Below are 20,479 nucleotides of genomic sequence, written 5' to 3'. Positions count from 1 at the left end.
TTTGGAACTCTGTTAGATCCATGCACACTCAGACTGTTTGATGTTTATGAACTAAGTCTTCCTAAGTTGATGGGTAATCCAAAATAATGGAGAGGTGCTCTTGCCTGAGCAGAGTTTTAGTTATAAAATATTATGAGGATGATCATCTCAATTTTCAGTTTATTTGAAAAAAATACACAGGAGGTATTAGACCAAATATCTAAGTTTATTAAGTCATAAGAAATAGATGGCATTCACCCAGGCATTTGAAGAACTCTGATACAAAACCCCTGGCAAAGCTGCAAACTATCCTACAGTTGGACCCTGTACTAGAGGACTGGCAGATTGATGTTTTAACTATTGCCAACAGAAAAGGCTCTGGAGGGAAATTGGTGAACTGTAGACAGATACATGTGACTTCAGTTTCTGGTACGTGCCTGTAATAAAGAATAATACTATTGAGCATAATGATAAACCCAGCTGCAGGAAGGAGCCAGCACTGCATCTGTACAGGGAAGCTCTGCCCCTTTTGAAGTTCTATGACTTTGTTAGTAAGCGTATGAATAAAGTGGACAGTGGAGAGCATATATTTGGATTTTTTTCAAGAAGCCCTTGAAGGGATTTTTCTTCAAAGAGTTGTTAAAGAAACTAAGATGACATAGGATTGGAGCAAATACTTCTATGTGTTGAAAATTGGTTAAACGATAGGGTGCAGAAGAGTGATTCTTAACAATCATATTTCAGGCTGGAATAGCGGGCTCCCCCAGGAATTGGTGCTGGGACCAGCTTTACTCAGTGTCCTTCTAAGCCTCTTGGAGGGCATGCACAATGAAATATCCAAGCTCTATAAATATGGCAAGTCATTTCAGGTAGTAGTCAAATACCATCCTAAAGGTGAGGACTTTCAGAAGGATGTCATAAAACTGACAGGGTAAAAAAAGTGCCAGATAATTTTCAGTGCAAATGTATGTTAGGTAGAACATCTGAGGGAACAGTGGTCTTATTTATGCTTATATGACATTGAGCCCATTAGTAGATTCAGCTGAAGACAGAAATCTTGAGGTAGTCATTGACAGTTCTTAAAACATCAGTGGTGTGTGCAGTGGCAGCTACAAAAACCAATAAGGTGTTGGCCATCATCAGAAAGGGTATCAAGGACAAAACAGTATTGCTCACTGCTTTCTAGCACTGTGGTGTGCTGATGACTCGATGCATTTTGGGTCTCAGCATCTAAAGGAAGATGTAATGACTTTGGGAAGGGTGCAAAGAAGGGCAACTAAAATGATTAAGAATATGTACCAGATGCTTTGTGGGTTAAGACTGAAAAAAACCCTGACTCTTCAGATGGAAGAGAAGGGTGAAAGGGATGTGTTCATAATTCACAAAATCATAAAGGTGATAGGCAAGATGAATAGAGAATTATTATTCACCAGATTATGTGATGATTGAACTAGAGGTATATGTTGAAATCTGTAGGGGGCGTTGTTTATAAAAGAGTTTGGGTTTGATTTTTTTTTTTTTTAACATTGAGGGTAGTGAACTGTGGAAGTACATTTACATAGGAGGCTGTGGAAACAGTATTAGCAGGTTCAAAAAGGTGTTAGACAAAAATAAACAGATACTAAAGGAAATAGCTTGGGATGTATTCACAAACATGCCTGGAGGAATACAATGATCATGAATGCTGGAAGTACAAGTAGAGTGGACTTGTACCAGGATCATATGGTCTCCGTAAATAGCATCTCCCAATAGTAGTTTCAAAGACACAAATTACTGGTCTAGCTGGAGGAGTAGGGCATTCAGCTGATCCAGTTGGGCATTTCTTATCTTTGAAATACCAAAATTCATTGGTATTTTTTGTGTTGTTAAAAACATGTAAAAATCTGCCCAAATGTGATAGGATTTGGAGAGATCTCAAAATTATATTTATACCTAATAGTTAAGTATTAGAGTGAATATACAGATACCCTATCAATATCAACTGTGTTTGCCTTTGCTTCCTCTTGGTCCTTACCTAACTTTAGTTTCTTCATTTTATACTTACCCTTTTCTTTGTCTTAATGTGGTATGCCTTATAAAATGAAACGTTAATATACCAAATACCTTACTTATTGTTCTTCCTTTCTCTGAGACATTCCATGGACTTGGACAACTACTGTTGTGGTTAGCAAAAAAATCCTCTTTCCTGCGTGTTTTTTCTTGTATCTTCCCCTTGATGTTATCTCATTTCTCCAAGTGTATGGCTTATTTTTCTTCTGCAACTTCTTGATACAGGCTTTGTAAAATTGATTTTTATATTGGGTAAGTTGCATATAGCCAAAATCAGGAGCACAATTTTAATTTGAAATTCATTATGAAGAGTGTTTCCTTTTTGCACTGTGACAGCTGATTGCTAGCTAATGCTTTTGTTTATATGCATGTTTATACAGTATATTTTATTAATACCTAAAAATAGCTGTGATTTAAATATGCTTGGAGGGAGTACTTCTGAGTCAAGATAACTTTAAATTCCTAACTGTTTTTTTTTTAATTGGGTGAATCAGATGGGACAACGGTGAAATTGAAAAGCTTAGCCCGTGGGACATGGAACCAGTTCCTGATAATGGTAGGTGGAAACTCCCTTAATAAAACAGTTTGATGTGCTTCTCCCTCTTTCCAGTTCCTTTGTTTCATGCAGGTAGTGGACCTTAGATGATTCGTATCTTTTGACTCTTGCCACTAAGTCATCCGAGTACAGTATCCGTTGTGCATGTCCACTTAACAGGTGGAACCAACATGGTAATAGTTACCCTTTAAATTACAGAGGATGTCAGCAGGGTGTCTCTGCATTTAGGCAAGGAAGTTCTTAAAGACAGTCTTGCTTCAGATTTGATGAAACACCTTGAATATACCTATATTTTTTCCCTTTGCATCTTCCAGAGCAATTTTGAAGGAAATACTTTAAATGTGTACCTCTGGCTTATGCAATAAAACCTGCTACCTCCAAATGTCAAGTTTGAAAATCATCTCAAGTCTCAAAAAACTAGTTTGTTGTAATACATTATAGTAGAAGGGAATAGGGGAAGAATATGTATAAAATAATTTCCAGTCAGCAAATCCTTACTGCATATAGTTTAAAACCAGCAATTTATAAAGTTTGCTGGTCAAATCCAAATTAGCTGTAAATGAAACAGTTGGATTCCAGTACCAGCTGGGTGGAGGGAGGAAAATTTGTGAAATAGTGAGAGTGGTTACTGAATAAGCTGTTAAAAAGATACTGATTTTTCTTAATAACCTTTGCTAGGAGTTAGCTTGTTTCCCAGACACCAGGCTTATGCTAGATCTTTTTCTTAATACTAGTGTATTGTACACACATGGGTATTCTCAGTAGCTGCCTGACTGTCTAATCTTCAAAGCGTTAGCTGGCTGCTTCAGTCATCTTGTGATGACAAATTCTGCAAAACAGTCTGAAATCAAAATGTGAATTGAAATCTTTGTACATTTTGGTTTCTAGAAAACAAGTAATCAGCAGGGTTTTGGTTTTATATACACAGATTTAGTGGAAACTTTCCATTTTCTCATCACCAACATCTGTCTCCTCCTAACATACGGAAGTTTTTCTTATTCATTGTGAACTGGTTAATGCTTCCCATATATGTCACTAAGACACTGTCATGTTATTGCTAAAGGCTCACAAGCCTTACATGTGAAATTAAGTCAGGATTTATTTTGTTAACAGGATAAATTATATCAATTTCTTCTGAATGCTGTATACTATGGTTTAAGTTGCTGTTTGTATCAGTGTATTAGTTACCATTTTTTCCTCCTATGGATTGAAATAGAGTAGTGTTCTCAACCACTTAAGTTTGATAGCATAAAGGAACTAGAATTCTTGGAATTGCTACACTGGCAATGTAATGACAGAGACATCTTATAGAAGCTAATTTAAATCTGGATAGTGTTACATGTGTAAGTTGTCATTTGCTTGTTATATCAGAGGAAAAAATTATTTCTTTAATAAGTTGTTACTTTGCCATGTCAAGAGCTAAAGGTTTGATTGATCTGTGGAGCTATGACTTTACCATAGGGAAAGGACACACACAAAAAAAGCTATAAGCTAGTGTGTCTTTTGTGGTCAATGTCAAAGAATTAAGAAGAACATCCTCTGAACAGGTCAAGGATAAGTACCACAGCAGCCACTAGGCGAGAGGAAGAACAAAAGTTGTCTAAACACAGTCTGGAACTCCTTATTTTCTATGTTTCTTTCTACGCTTCTACTTTCTACAGTGTGCCAGGCAGAAAATGGCACTCTGTAGGGAAGTAAAGCTCTTATAGAAAGGTTTTGTGCATTTATAGAAAACATTATTGTGTTAACAATACAGTATAAAACAGGGGTTAAACCCCTTCTCCTTTGCTTTCTTTTCCTTTCCTCAGTTGAATGACAGATCAAATTGAAATTGTACCTCGCATTTGCCACTCTTCTCTCAAAATATTTCTTCTTCATTCAGTTTACTAAGATAGATGTATGGGAGAAGAACAGCACTGAAGTTGGACTAACTAGCAGGTCACAACTTTAATTTGTTACCTTTTGTATCCTGCAAGCATAAGTTTTGTGTCATGATTATGAAGATACAGTATCAGATGTCAAACTCTTTTCTTGTCGGGGACAATGCAGCCAAGACCAGGAAAAGCTGGTGCATATGGACCTGAACATTCAGTTTTGAACAGCCTGCTTACTAAACCACTATTGGTGTGGACTGGCTGTTGTATCTATTAACTGTCTGTACCTGTACTGTAAGCACTGCAACCCTCCTTCTGGGGGTTCAGCTTTGTGACCCATTTACTCCTGAAGGTTAGACCATATGGTCATACTATATATAAAAAACATGCTAGAAGTTATGACAAGTCTTCTATGTCACATGTGCCAGGGTGCTGCAAAGAACAAAAAGCAAAGATCTTTACATGCTTATTGAGAAGGACAGTTTTGTTTGTTTTAGTCTGTCATTCTGCTTTAGTTGTTACTCCTGCAGGAGAAAATCCCTCTTGAGTGCTTATGCAGTGGAGTACCGGATACCATGTTGAGTTCTTCTTGACACAACTCTATATAAGTGTAGAAGTACTACCTGCAGCTTTCTCTTAGTGTTGTCTTCAGGAAGTTTGGTTGCAGAATTTGTTTCGGGTCAAAGATGAGGTAGAAGGAGCATCTAGTGAGTTGCCTCTGCCCATTCAGCTTTTCCTAGAGCCTTTTTGTATTTTATCCATTGTTTTCTTGAAGAACTGCTTCATCTTTAATACTATTTCAGTGGATAACAAATACTGTTAGGGCTCCATCAATGCAGTAATGAACAGAGAATTAGAAATTACTTTGGGTTATTAAGACTAACCCTGTTCAGCTGAAAGTAAAAATAGTTCTTTTTGTAAACCTAGAAGATCCCCCACTAAAGCTTGGGTTTTTTTCCTCTATAATAGTTGTAGCTGAAATGTATTTTAGAATCTGTATGCAACTTATTCATGGATTACAGGCATTTTAACACTGCGAAGGACCCTATCCTCTTTCCTGCTTTCATTTTTAATGGACAGATTCTCAGATGCTAATTAAGCCTACATGCTTCATACTGTTGAATTTTTCTGCTAAAAAAAGTAATTTCCCTGCTAATTCTAGTTGTCCTAATCACTACAAAGAAGCGATCTTGCCTACCCATGGTGCCTGATCAGGAACCTTCACATACTTGTTCCTTTTCAAGTGCTCAAATAAGGAATTTAGCTTTTAAAAAACAACGTAAGTGCAGAAACTGCAGATGTATTAAAAACAATCTGTGGACTTGAGGAGGAAAGATATCCAGGGATAATACATTATCTACTCAATCATTCTGCATTGGCCAGATTGCATTAGTGTTTGGAAGCCTGACTCTTTCTACAGAACCATACATCACAGGTTTATATTTCTACTAGTTCTTATTGCTTTGAAACAATTAATCTGCCATGTTAAGAATAGCTATTTTTTAAAAAATGGCCAAAAGATCACAGTTACTAATACCAGGAAGGATGTCACAAAGTATATTGCCTATCTTGCTCATGTTTAAAGGTTCGGGACACAAATTGACTCATTAAACTAAGTTATGATCCTGTGAAGTTTAGGGCATGCATTTAAAGTAAAAGCATATAAACAACTCTTCTGAGGTTAAGTCCTCTTCTACGTCTAGTGCTTAGATGAAGAGAGGAGAGTCTTCTGGAAATTCAGAACTGCAGAAAAGGCGATTAAAGGATATCTTTGCTGTTGTATGCATTTTGTGTACTACTTTTCCCAATAGTCTTAGCATCAAATTCCCCTTTAAGGCAAGATTTTTTTTGTCAGTTATAAGCATATGAATATTTAATAAGCATGAGTACCTAACAATCCATCTTGTTGGTTTGTGTTCTCACTTCTTACCCTTTCCTATTTGCTATCGCTCTTCAGTTGATCAGCCTGAAGAATTAGGAGCTAGTGTTTCTGTGACTTTTGAAGAGGTGGAGAAGCTCCTATACAAACCCCAAGAAGGGGAGTGGGGAATGAGATCTCGTGATGAAGCATGTGAACGGATTATCAGTGGTATTGATCAGCTTCTGACTCTTGGTGAGCATGTAACCTAAGCTTCAGGTAGTTTTCTCCTAACATTACATTTATAAACAGCTCTCTGGAATATCCATGGCAACATGTAAAAATTCCCTGTGATAAAGTACTGTAAATGTTCGTACATTTTTATGTGCAGTTCTTTGTTTGTCTGTACTGAGACTTTTGTATTTTTATACATCATGGGTTTTATCAAGGATAATTGTATTTAGCTATTGAACACCTGGATCAATTGTCATAGGTGTACAAGTGTTGAAATAGTTTGTTTAATCTTGCTGTTTCTTAACAGACATTTCAGCAGCTTTTGCTGGTCCAGTTGACCTGTGTACATATCCCAAGTACTGTACTGTGATTGCTTATCCCACAGACCTGAACACTATTCGGACAAGACTGGCTAACCGATTTTACAGGTTAGTACTAGCAGTAGAAACAAGGGAGAACATGGCCTTGACTTTGTACACTGTGAGAAGTTCTAAATTTTTTTTAGTAAGAAGAGCAATTATTCTTTTTACAAGCATTCTGAAAACCAATAATCCAGTACCTGAATCAGCATTACTAGTGTTTTGTAGCAGGGCTCTGACGCTTGATAACTGCAACGTTATATTCATTTTCATTAAGTTTCTTAGTTCTTAAGGAAATTGATTTCAACCTATATTGGTACTGTGTTCAGAGTTACAATAAACACTGACATTCTTTCTTTGAGAAATCTGCTATTTGAAATTAGTGAATATTAAAAAAAATTGAAGTTAATTCAGTGCTGAAGACTTAATTCAGGTTTTGAAGTGCTGTACTTCAGTTACTTTAACTTGAAGAGGGTTGAGTGCTTAAGTGCTTATTACTTTCAGAAATGGGCTTAAACACAGCAGTGAAATGTTAAATATTACCACCAGCATTTTAAATTATAAAAACTTATGGCAGAGAAAGAGGGAAGAAATTAAAGTGTAGTGATGATATAGTTCTGATTTGCTGGATGTGCTGGGTATCCATAGCTCTAAAAGAAATTTAAGGGTCATCTTCTTCTGGACTTGCATTCAGTGTGTCTGTAAATAAAGTGAAGAGACATTAATAGTTGTTTTCCTCCTACATAAGACTGAGATAATGTCTTGGGAAATAGTTTGAAATTCTGTAGGTGATTGTCGTGGTATAACCCCAGCCAGCAACTAAGCACCATGCAGCTGCTCACTCACTCACCCCCCACCCAGTGGGATGGGGGAGAGAATTGGGGGGCGGGGGGAGTAAAACTAGTAGGTTGAGTTGAGAATGGTTTAATAGAACAGAAAGGAAAAAGAAATAATGATAATAATAACAATAATAAAATGACAATAATAATAATAGAATTGGAATACACAAGTGATGGCACAGTGCAATTGCTCACCACTCTCCAACCAACACCCAGTTAGTTCCCAAGCAGCGATCGCCCCCCCAGACCAACTCCCACCAGTTTATATAATGGGCATGACGTCACATGGTATGGAATACCCCTTTGGCCAGTTTGGGTCAGCTGCCCTGGCTGTGTCCCCTCCCAACTTCTTGTGCCCCTCCAGCCTTCTTGCAGGCTGGACATGAGAAGCTGAAAAATCTGTGACTTAGTCTAAACACTACTTAGCAACAACTGAAAATATCAGTGTGTTATCAACATTCTTCTCGTACTGAACCCAAAACAACACTACACCAGCTACTAGAAAAAAAATTAACTCTATCCCTGCTGAAACCAGGACAGTGACGAGCTGCAAACTTGGGGTATCTCTGCTTCATAATTATAAGGAATTGGAAAAATGCATGATAAAAATGAAATTATGTAGTTGTGCTAATGTCTACAGAGGGGCACTGCTTTGACTGGTCAGCTGGCCTCAAAGCAAGGTATTTGAGGGAAGACAGAAAAGAACATCAGAGCTGAGACGTCTTTAAAAATGTAATTAGATGGAAAGCTTCTTGTCACTCTCTTTTTTAATTGCTTATGCCTTGTGTTTATTAGTTAAGAATTACTAAGATACTCCACAACTTGTGTTCTATTTGACAGGGCTTTGTGACAAGCAACTTCTGATGTTTCCAGAATAAATATTATAATTTACAGTGGCGGTTAAATAGTACTTTTCTCCCCCCTTCTTTTGAATAAGGTCAAATGTCAACTTTTTTAAAAAATGCATGCATTTTTAAAGAATCTAGGGAATCCACAATCCTCAGTATTACTTTGGTGATATTTTATAATTTAGTGATAACAAATACTAGTACATACTTGGCTAGATGTATTAACTGAATTTTAAGAGTGAAACTAAAGTGTGCTGGAATTTCACAGACTTTCTAAAGATGGATTATCAATAATGAGTTGGAAAATGAGTGAGCAAAGTGTGCATTGTTGGTTTTGCTTCCTTGAGTGTGTGTCTGTGTGTATATACATATACATACATGCATACTTTAGTTTTCCATGTGAATGACAAGTTTGAGACTGAGGCTAAGGAGACTTAGAGGATATCTATCCTCATCTAATGTGGACAGAAAATTACTAAGATATAATTCTTGCAGTTTTTAAGCTTTTCAGCTTGGTATTAAAGATGCAATTTTATTTTTTTTTTTTTTTTTTCATTTTAAGGAGAATCTCTGCATTGGTTTGGGAAGTAAGATATATTGAAAGCAATGCTAGGACCTTCAATGAACCTGGGAGTGCTATTGCTAGAGCTGCAAAAAAGATCACTACCCAGCTCTTAAAGTTTATCAAGTAAGTGGTGTTTTAATCTAAATAGTGCTTGAATACTCGTGCTCTTCAATGGTGGGAGAGTATAAGCATCTTAAAATCCCTTTGTTGTGAATCCTGCTTCTTTTGATTTCTCACTATTTTTCAATACATTGCGGGACAGTTGTATAATTCTTTTTGAGTACTATCTTAACCGGAGAAGTAGTTAAATCTTCAGTGTAGAGACATTTTAACTTTTTCCCTTAGTAGCATTCACTGGTATTTATAGTTTCAAAATGCCACTTGACATGAAAGTAGCTCAACCTATAAAGTAATTTCTGTGTTCTGTCTAGCACATGTCTAGAAGTTCCTGTTGCAGCTTATTGGACTTAGTTCAGCTGAGAGCTTTATTTTTGAAAGAAGTTAGTGTAGGCAGTCTTCCTGCAGGTAGATCGAAGGCCCCTTTCAAATCCCTAATGCTAATTTCACCCTCCTCCCCTCACTTCTGAAATGCACAGTATGGCAGTTTTTCAGACACAATGTTACTTTGTTAATATTATAATAGTTTTGTGGGTTTTATATTTAATTTAATTCTTAGATACTGTCTTCCAGTTTGTGTGTAGCTTTTGGTTGTGATTGGGTTTAATCTAGGAAATTATAGCTATGTTTTTGCTATTCCAATAACAGAGATCTAATTGCATTACAGTGATCAGGACTGTACAAACATTTTTGAACTATGTAGCACAACAGAGGATGAACAAGATTGTCTTGATGCTGATCTGGTAAGCTTTTTTGTGGATAATTCCAATAATGCATGGTGGTAAGAAAATACCACCATCCTTCAAATGCTTTTGGTAAAATTGCTCAATTACTTTTATAGAGATGTTTGTATATATTTATACATTTACATAGCTAATATGAACGTGGAATATATTATGAATGGGGGAATGATGTGAGGAGGTGCTTTATTAAAATAACTTTGAGTTGTCAATGTTTGTTAAGAAGTACAACAAATACACATTTTATACTATGACTGTGTGCCATCAACTAGAACAATTCTTCCATGTTTTATGCGTGGCACTGTATTTCTGAAGCATGTTAATAAGTACTTCAAGAGTACACAAATAGCTCTCTTTCATAATTATATGCATCTGGTTATTTCTAAGGTCAAAATTGTCATTCATATAGTCATAAATGCTAAAAGCTGACAAGTTGTATAACTATTGCAGTGATGCTTTGGCTCTCAGTTTCTCTGTATGCCACAATATGAATCATGCATCAGATATGCATGCCTCACTGAGAATTTAATAAAGTGTGTTTATCTTATATCTGATAGAGGTAAACATGGACTGTTATGCAGTGAATGCTATCTGCAGTGCTGTGTGTTTATTAATAGTGTACCTAAAACTGCCCAAACTGATGTCTCTTTCACATTTTGATTTCTAATTTGGCATTTATTAACAAGACTTCATAAAGTTGCAAAGCAGCTGCTCTCCCTTGCAGGTTAATATATAGGGAAGAAATTAATCATTTTAGTTCTTTATCTTGCTATTTCAGCATCACCTTAGTACTGCCACATTGTAAGGTTTTTCTTTTTACCCAAAGTAGCTTGATCACGTCCTTTCCTAAACTCAGGACAAGCAAAAATCAAAAAGTTTTATGACATTTATTATCAGTGAATTGAATTACTGATAATCTTTACTCATTGAGGTTCAAAGCTGATGGGTATCTTCTCATTGCAATTTCTGGTGGTGGTTTTTCCTTTGTATTAAGGACAAGAGTTGGAGTTGGGAATCTTCAGTGGTGGTATCTACAATCTTACCTTCCAGGTCTCTCAAGCGCTGTGTTATATTTTTTAATATGCTTGTCTTCTGTCTTATTTAGAGAAATTAGAATAAAAATCTATTTTTACCACAGTATCAAATCTAATGACACTTTGAGCACCCATTACCTATTTTTTCACACATAATTTTTAAGATGATTTTTTTTTTTATTTTGTGCAGGCTGATGAAAAATGTCTTCCAAGAACATCATATAGAAGAAGAAAAGTGAGTTGGGTAATCTTTACCATATATACCCAAATCAGGTCTGGCAGAAAAATTGGTTAACAGACTGCATTGAAATTCTGTGGGAGTGATACTTGGTTTTGTAACAATCATAGAAGAGAATTTTTCTAATGGTATTAAGGAATTGAAAGCTTTGCTTAAATAGGACTTTGCTCTTTTAATGCTTCTGCGCTCGTTCTGTATAGTTATCTAGGAAAATCTTGCATACAACTTTGATACCAGTGCTGTTCTGTTCAGTGTAACAATTTTCAGTTATCTGTATGATGCTGAAAAGCATTATTCAGCTGAGATGCTTGGAAAAAAGTATTTTGAGTCATGGGTATTATTCAAATCTTTTGAGAATAATTTGGTATCAGGAGGTATATTTTTGTGTGCCTTGGTTATTTAGTGTTAAAAAAAACCTTGAAAGCTAGTAAAAGAAAATTGTGTAATTTGTCAGAGTTTATTAATAAAGATTATGACAAAATCTGCTAGTAGTATAGTGCCCTTTTTGTTATAAAACAGTATGTTTGGAAGTGCATTTTTCTACTACAAAAATAATTCCAGATTATCAGGTTTATGTTCTTGCTATGTTTCAGTAATGCTTTTTTCTAACTTTTTTCCAAGGGACGGGGCTTAAAAAAAGGAAAAAATGTGAAAACTGGCTATGATGAAAACTGTTGGAAGAAGCAGTGTATGGAAGTGGTGAATTTAATTTTCCAGTGTGAAGATTCTGAACCTTTCAGGCAGCCGGTTGATTTGGATCAGTATCCTGTAAGTTGTTCTTTATTAACTTATAAGATATAATTTTATTTTTTTTTTCTCTTAGCATTTGGTACCCTAATAAGATCTACACATTGCTCTTGGAGCTACTTATTCTCTTTATGGCTTTGGTCCTAAACCATTGAAAGAAATTTGCATTTCTCTGTGCTTAGAATGATGAGCTGCGTGCTCTACTGCATCAAGATAACATCCATCAAAATATTGACACGGAACACAAAACAATGATAGAGCAGTGGTGGTGTCTACAGATATCCTCATACCTTAAATATGGTTTGAAACCTCTCAGCAATCTTTTTTTGCTTGCTTTCTTACTGGCCCTTATAGGGAAATAATCTTAGATAAATCTGTATGTTCTTAATTAAAACGAGTTTCTTGAGGGACAATCTACAAAACCTGTTTACTGAGCCTCAGCTATGAACCTTATTTGTTCCTTCTCTTTCTCTTAGCTGTTCATGGTATTCTTGCTAACTCTTTGGTCTGTTTTTGTCTAAAAACCCAACAAATTTTCAAGGAAAAAACTTCTTAGAGTGTGCGCAGCTGTTTTCCTATGGGCTTCACATCTTGAGTTTGTGTCTTGCTTCAGGTTTTAAAAACATCTTGAGGTTCTGTAAAACTTATTAACAGGAGAGAAAGATAGAGGTGTTTTGATTATTTTTTATTTTTTTTTTTTTAAAAAAACAGATCAATTTGTTTCTTATAGTAAAATGCATCAGGGAAAGGATCACATGACAATTTACAGCAGTCTCCTTTCTCATTTTGATTAACAGTAAAAACATTGACTTGCCTGTTACTGGGTAGTTTTTATTGAGGAAACTCAGGAGAATTGAAACTGGAAATCTGCATGTGCAAGCATGTGACATTGTATCAATTCATGATCCTTCAGAAATTCTGAAGACGACCTTGAAAATGAGCAAGAGTTTGTATGGGATAATTTAGTGGAGACTTTAAATCAGCTAGTCTGAGCAAAAGCATTGCTGTCTGCTGTGGTAGGTGCTTCTGTTTTCAGCTGGCGGTTAAGATAATCTGTGGTCATCTTAGCTACCCATAAATTATAGAAATAAAACTTAAAAGTGTTGGTTTTCCTTTACACCTTCTTAAATCTTCTTTTCCTATGTTTTATCTAGGATTACAGACATATTATAGACACTCCAATGGACTTCGGTACAGTGAAAGAAACTCTGGAAGCTGGAAATTATGACACTCCAATGGAACTGTGCAAAGATATAAGACTAATATTTAGTAATGCAAAATCTTATACTCCAAACAAAAAGTCAAAGGTAGCTGTTAACATTGGGGGGTTTATGCTTGTCTTAATGAAATGAGGTATTATTTTGGAATTGGTTTGTTTATCAGTACTTTTGATAGAGCTTCTGGTTAGATAGTGGGGAAAAGTATGACAAAAATATTTAATGTGTTAATTTCTTGTTTATCTAGTGTTACATAGGATTGTGTGCCATGCTTTTTCTATTTCTTTTCTGTACAGTTTTTAATTTTAGAAATGTTAGTCTTGGATGAAAGGTTCTGTTCTTAATATATCAGCCACTTCCTTCCAGATTTATAGTATGACCTTGAGATTGTCAGCACTATTTGAAGAGAAAATAAGAAGAATTGTTTCAGATTTCAAAAACGGTCAGAAACAGAATGAAAAACTACGAAGAAACCAGAGATATACTAGGAGATTTCATAATCAAAGCTCAGTGCAGCATCCTACCAAAATGCTCAGGTAACCAAATTATGAAGATGTAGAGATATATCACTGCTAACTAATATTCATATTGACTGTCATATTTAGTGTGTGAAGAAGAGAATAATTAGTTTATTAAATGGTTGACTAACTCCAGTAAGACTTTTTGTAATTACTTCTCTTGCAGTAGGAAAGATATGAAGATATGCAAAAAAAAAGCAGGTTTTTTGTAATATTAAACTGGCTGTGAAGCAACGAAGGGGCTGAAGAGTGGAAAAGGTTGGGGTTTTGTTTGTGTGGGTTTTTAAATATTTCAGAAACAAAGATTTACTTGCTGTATATATTACATAGATTACAAAGTTGCATATATTACATGTTTTATCACGTACAGAAGAAAGCTAGTCCTATGGAATTTAGTAATTTTCACTTACTGTAGCATTCCATTGGTAGCTAGATAAGCCTTCTCTCTTTTGAAGGAAAACAAGCTTTTGACACAACTACTGGTTGACATGATTAACTCATGTAGTCTTAATTTGCATATGGGATGAAGTGAGACAAAATACAAAAGCTAAACATGGTAAATTGTTGAAACTGAGCTTATACCTTTCTGCTGCTGTCCAGCCTTTCTCCTCTGGCAGTGAAAGGATATGAATAAGAGTTTTAAGAAAAAAAAATAATCTAAGAATACACTTTTTTGCCACATTTGGCTTTCTTCTCTTAAAATTTCAGTGGATTACTTCTACACTTTCAAATTCTATTATGCATACGTGTTGGATTATGCTACAGGCACTCCTGGCAATAAGCTTTAAGCTTTACTGGGAGTATTCCTTTGATTCTGATTTCTTCCCAGAGAAATAAAGAAACATGCATCAGGATAGGTGGGAATTTTCCTTTGAAACAACACTTCTGCTCTTATCTGAAGAATTGTATGCAACTTATTTACAAATCAGTGGTGCTCAGCAGGACAGAGGTTTGGGACTATTTGGGAGAGTGTTTGGATAGCAAAAAGAGCATATACATCTTGTGTACCTAGATGAATATTTGAAAACCTGTGACTCTAAGGAAGCAACTGACAAAATAGTAGTTCTAAACGCGAAAATAAGTCAATTATCAGGACTGCGTGTATAGTACGGAAGAATTGAATCAGTGAGTTTCTCTACAAGCATGCATTTTATTTTAGACAGTAAACTTTCTCTGAAGATACACCTTCTTTGTGTCTTTATTCCACAATAAACAGTTCCAATAGTAGTATGCATAGCACTTAGTTTGAGGCTTATGTGCAATTAACAAAAGACTGGGAATTCAACAGAAATTGAGGCTGCTGTTGCAATTTCCTGGTAAACAATAAGAGGACATTGCTGTCTAGAAGGCCTTTAGTATTAACTTCTTTATTTCTCAGAGCAGAGAAGGAACGTCTCCTTGTTTCACTTCACTAGGAGTATGGACTGTTATTTTAATGAAAGTACTTACTACTTATCCTTGTGAAAGTTAAAATTGTCCCACACCATGTTAGCTCACAAATCTAACTACCTTTCCGTAAATCTGAAATCATGTGCCATACAGTTAGTTAAGCTTTCAGAGAGAAGTATTGTTAAAATACATAATTGCCATAATTTCTCATAGCTTTACAACTTCTGTTGCTTTTACTTCTTTCCCCTTTCACTAGAAATTTGAAGCAGAAACCATTGAAGTCTCAGGCAAAAATTGAATCTGAGCAGGAAGATTCTTTTACTCAACCTACCTCAAGCAGAGCCACCTGTATTGCAAGCCATAAAATGAATGCTAGCAATTACAACCATAGTTCCTCTGGTGAATCCTCTGATTCTGCATGCCTGGCATCCTTTGAAAGGAATGGAAAAGCTAGATCCACAACACTAACAAATTGTTCTGCATTATCATCAGGTCAGAAATGGAATCTGTTTCAGATGAGGATTTTCATCTTGGTCTTATCTATGAATTGTCCACTAATGTTTCTTTTCCTTTATAATTTCCATAATTTGCAATTGCATTCTAAATTGTTAAATGAGGTTTGCATTTTTAATGTGAAATTTTTTGAGACCTAGATTTCCATGCAGTTTGGGTTTTGTGTAATACAGAATTTTGTGTAGTTCAATGAATTTTGGACACTTACTACATTATTGAATGTTATAAAAAAATCTGTGTACTAAACATAGACATTTCTGCTTTAAAATCCCATAGGATGCAGTAAGTTTACTTTTGTTAATTAAAAAGCTTGCACCTAAGCAAAAATCTGTCAATAGGATAGTTTGCTTCTTAGAGAGCTGTCTTAGTTGTATATCCATTCTGCAGTCAAGTGGATGGTAATTTTTTTGTAGGTTTTAAATGGGGATTCACAACAAAGCTGATTTGAGTAAGACTGATGATAAGAAAAAGTTGACCTGCTAACTTACATGGTTACTCGATGCTCTTAAGTCTTACCAAATAGAATAATAGAATTTCTTCATTTTAAGCAGCTGTTCTAGGAAAGCGGTAGTAGTCAATGGGTATGTCTTATTTGAGAGGAAAATGTAGTGTATTTGAGAAATGGTGCTATATGAAATACAGGTTATACACCCATATATGTTACATAAAAGTTGTCATCCGAAATTAGCAAATGGCAGAAGTTCCCCAAGACATAAAAATCTTCCTATCTTTTCCTTCTTCCCCTACACCTTACTTTGACAAAAATTCTGCTTGTTTCAAAGAATAAGAATGCAAGTCCTGGTAAAAGAGATCTGTCAGAATGTGTTTTGTGTTGGTTTTTAACATCCTTTTCTCTTAATTCTGTTATTTGGAAACAGCTGTGTTATTTTACTTGAAACTTAGAAAGCTTCTTTAACCTGTATTTATCACTGAACACTGTATAAATATGGAGTGGTATATTTCGTAGAGCTATGAATTTCATACATGTAAGACATAAAGGCATGGTACCATATTGTAAGAGAATGTCATGAGGGAGTTTTGAAGATATCCTGGATCAGCAAAACGTAGCTCTTAACTGGAAGCTAACTACTTTTAGAATTCTGATTGACAATTATTTTTTTTTAACAGAAAGTGAAATAGAGGGCTCTTTGGTTTCTTCATCTACTTCATCTTCATCTTCATCCTCTACAAGTAGCTCAGAAGACAGCAAAGAAAGCTCTGTGACTCTTGTGTCACCTCTACTACACAATGGTGTCTGTAGACGAAAGAACAGTAATTGTAGGATAACTAGAAATCAAGCTGCTCAGAGAAAACAAATAGGTAAGATTTGAGTAGTTTTCTTGTGAACGGCAAATAACACAAGTGTGTGTGTATATATATATCTAAATAAAAGTAAATGTAATTAGTAGGTTTTTAAGTTGTTGTATATGTAAGATACTAACTTTTGATTGGTGATAGTTCTGAAGCTCTCAGAATACTACACTCAACTTTTAAGAAGTTTTTTTTTTTTTCAATACTTAGAGGAGGAGGGCAGAAACCAAGAGCCTAGTGAGAGGGAATGTCTTGCAACATTTTATATGTTAATGAAGGTAAAAGCAATAATTCATAAAGAAGTTCTAATTTTCGCAAAACTAGAATGAATCTGAAATTTTTGGCATAGCTAAATATTTTTTCTTGGTAGATGACAAAAGCACATAACTAATTACTAGGGAGTGTATTTCACCTGTCATGTCTTTGGGTAGAACCTGTTCCAGAATGACAAGACTTAAGAAAATGCTATTTTTACATTTAAGATATTAATCTCTCCTTTCCTTTACAGGAACACTTATTCAGGAGAATGGGAATACACGAAAAACTGTCAGGAAAAAGTTATATGGAAGTGACTCTGAAAATACTTCAGTGGTGACATTGGAGTCGCTGACTAATAGTACTGGTAGGCATAGAAAAACTCCACGCAGAAGTGCTGCTGTGGCTGCTAATAAGTTAAGGCTAATGAGTGATGTGGAGGAAGAGGTTTCAAGCTCAGAAAGTATTGGCATTGGATGCAAAAATAGAAAACTGCCTCACCGAAATGCCTCAGCTGCAGCCAGGCGAATGTTACTGGAGGGGTCTGAGGATGATGTAGGCTTAAAGTCTGAAAGTGAAAAAGAAATAGAAGAGCAGCTTACCAAGAGGAAAATTCTTTCTCAATCTGGTTCATCTGCTGCACGAAGAAAATTTGTTAGTGAATCTGAAAATGGAACTTCAGATTCTGAGACAGACACGCAGATGAAGCAGAAAAACTGGCAAAGCAATGGTCATAAACAGTTACGTGGGACAGTCTATTCTGTATCTCCCAAAATGAAAAGTCCCACCCTAGACTTTTCAGAGGAGGACTCTAAAAGCCATAATTCAGAGGATGGGAGCAGTCAAAAAGTTTCTGACCAGTCAACACCTGCACATAATAAACCTGCAGTGAGCAACTCTGAGGATGAAGTGGATTCTGAATCTGATAGATGGAATTGCAGAAAAGCAACTGGTCTGCAGCTTGCTACTCCTTTAAAAAAAGCTAAAGTCTTGAGTGATTTAGAGGACACAGCAGAATCTGAAACAGAAGACAAAGAGGATGGGAGAAGTTTTGTCTCTGAGAGCTTGGTGCCAACTAAAATTGCAGGGAGTTCAAAATCTGGACCTGGTGCCAGCTTCAACCACTCTTCTGATACAGAATCTGAGACAGATTCCAATAACAGTAATTATTGTGAAACTTCAAAAACAAAAAAGAGGAAGAGAAAAGGAAAAACAAAAATCTTTAGAAAAGGTAAAAGTTTTAATGCATCTAACTGTCGATACTGACTAGATGAAGGAGACAACAAGATTAATGACTGGATAATGACTGGGAGGATTTGGACCCTACAAAGTGTAATAGTGTTCCTTGTTGTTCTAAAATAACTATAGATGAGGGAAGGAGAACTGTAAGGTATGATGATGATGATGACAGTGTCTAGAAGTCTAGATAGATTTGGAACTGGGAGGTTACCAAACACAGCACTGAGAGAAAACTATTAAAGTTTGGTGTAGTTCTACAGTATTTAGAATTCAGATTGAACGCTGGCCATGCCTGTGCAATTCAGGCAATACGTTTCTCTATGAAAAACTTGTTATTAAATCATGATTGTTCTTTCCATATTTAACTTGCACTTACTTATCTACGCAGCAGAGTAACTAATGCTAAAATACCTGTTCTGAAGTAATATTGCTGTGTGTGCATTTCATGACAGTTAAATTTTAGAAACGCTGGCTTACAGGTTGTTGGCACAAAACTAAGCAATATTCTAAAGGGTGTTGTGAGCGAATTCAATGGTATGCAGCTCAAGGTAGCTGAACATCTCAAAAGGAGCAATACGTTCTCTTTCTTTGGCCTGCTCCTTGTTTTGAGAATTTCAGTAATGAAAACCCTCTGGTTTCTAGTCCTGTTACCTTGAGTTTGTGGGTAAAGTAATAGTACTTAGTTCAAATTATCTTAATTTTCTGTTGAAATTTTCTGTCCCAAAGCAGACAACCATTATTTTCAGTTGAAGTAACCTGATTTTTATTTATAGTCTTTCAAAATGAATTTGATTGAAAGGTGTTTTAATTATTCTTACTTCCATGGTGTACGCTGGAACCTGTAACTTGATTTGACTTTTGGATTTTATTCTGTCAGGGATCTGTAGCATCCTTAAGACAGAGAGGCACTCTGATGCTACATTGGTAGTGTACTGATGCATTGTCTGGCTCTTCCCAGAAAACAGGGGTTTGGGTGGTTTTGGGGGGGAGGTTCCTTGCTTGGTTTAGTTTCATAGATTCATGGGTAGTCTAAGCAGTGTTGTATCTAATTGAAGCATCATGTCACTGCTCTAACTACATTATCATACTGATAAGACATTACATGAGAAGATCTCTGTAAAGCAGTTAGCAACAGCCAAATGAATGGCAGAAATTCCAGATAGTTGCAGGAGCAAGATTTACCATTCTACTTGTTTCAAAAAGTTTAGTTCTTTGCTTTTTGGTTTTTTTCTATAATTTTGTCCGTCGCTCAAATGCTTGTGTGTGCTGGCTGATATGTTATGATTTGGAGATTTGTTTTGGGGTTGGTTGGGTTGTTTTGGGTTTGGGGTTTTTTTTGTTTGTTTGGTTGGGTTTTTTTAAGCTTATCAGAATGATGCTAAGATTTATGAAAACGGGTTCTGTCCATTATGTGTCTTCATGTTGTTGTTAGGGGACTGGTCCTGACTTAGAATTTGAAAGACTGTTCAAAGATTGGTGTTTGGTCTAATCCTTCCAAACCTGCCATTGAATCACAGAGACCAGATTATGAACCTCTAAAAACTCCTCTGGAATTTTACAGAGACCAGATTATGAACCTCTAAAAACTCCTCTGGAATTTTAACTGTGGTTGGGGTTTTTTGTTGTTTGGGTGGGGGGTTTTTTTCCCCAAAAAAATTTGTGAAAGATCTTAAACACTCTTAAAAGACTTGACTTGAGAGAATACCCATAAGTGGCAATAGATAAAGCTGGATCCTTAACTTTTTCTGTATCTAACTTCTTCAAGTGCAAGTTGTCAGTATGCTTTACAATGAGTAAAGCAATTTTTTCAGGCTTTGAGAGTTCTCATGACTTAAAGTTATCATAAAGAGAAAAATGAGTATGTTCAATATACAGGATTGTATTGTGTGAACTGTTGCACACATCTTTACATAGCTTTTATTTTCAAGACTTCATTATATAGCTTTTGTTTTATTATTATGGTGCAAAGACTAATCTTTCCCAGCAGTCTTCCTCACCTA

General features: G+C 35.7%; 1 protein-coding gene across 2 annotated transcripts in view; it reads left to right on the top strand.

The window, feature by feature from the left end:
- The window catches only part of BRWD1 (bromodomain and WD repeat domain containing 1), a 63,246-nt gene that overhangs the window by 35,063 nt on the left and 7,704 nt on the right, over positions 1-20,479 (top strand). For both annotated transcript variants that reach the window (XM_049834934.1, XM_049834935.1), the window contains exons 29-40: positions 2,523-2,584; positions 6,416-6,571; positions 6,858-6,978; positions 9,159-9,284; positions 9,946-10,021; positions 11,243-11,287; positions 11,912-12,058; positions 13,192-13,344; positions 13,621-13,790; positions 15,418-15,653; positions 16,803-16,994; positions 17,494-18,471. In XM_049834934.1, coding sequence (XP_049690891.1) covers positions 2,523-2,584; positions 6,416-6,571; positions 6,858-6,978; positions 9,159-9,284; positions 9,946-10,021; positions 11,243-11,287; positions 11,912-12,058; positions 13,192-13,344; positions 13,621-13,790; positions 15,418-15,653; positions 16,803-16,994; positions 17,494-18,471 — 2,462 coding nt within the window. The remainder of the gene's footprint in view (positions 1-2,522; positions 2,585-6,415; positions 6,572-6,857; positions 6,979-9,158; positions 9,285-9,945; positions 10,022-11,242; positions 11,288-11,911; positions 12,059-13,191; positions 13,345-13,620; positions 13,791-15,417; positions 15,654-16,802; positions 16,995-17,493; positions 18,472-20,479) is intronic.

This window comes from Accipiter gentilis, chromosome 32 (assembly GCF_929443795.1).
Source record: "Accipiter gentilis chromosome 32, bAccGen1.1, whole genome shotgun sequence".
In the NCBI taxonomy this organism is placed as follows: domain Eukaryota; kingdom Metazoa; phylum Chordata; class Aves; order Accipitriformes; family Accipitridae; genus Astur; species Astur gentilis.
Note: the sequence above shows the minus strand (reverse complement) of the source record. Positions and strands in the feature narration are given on the sequence as shown.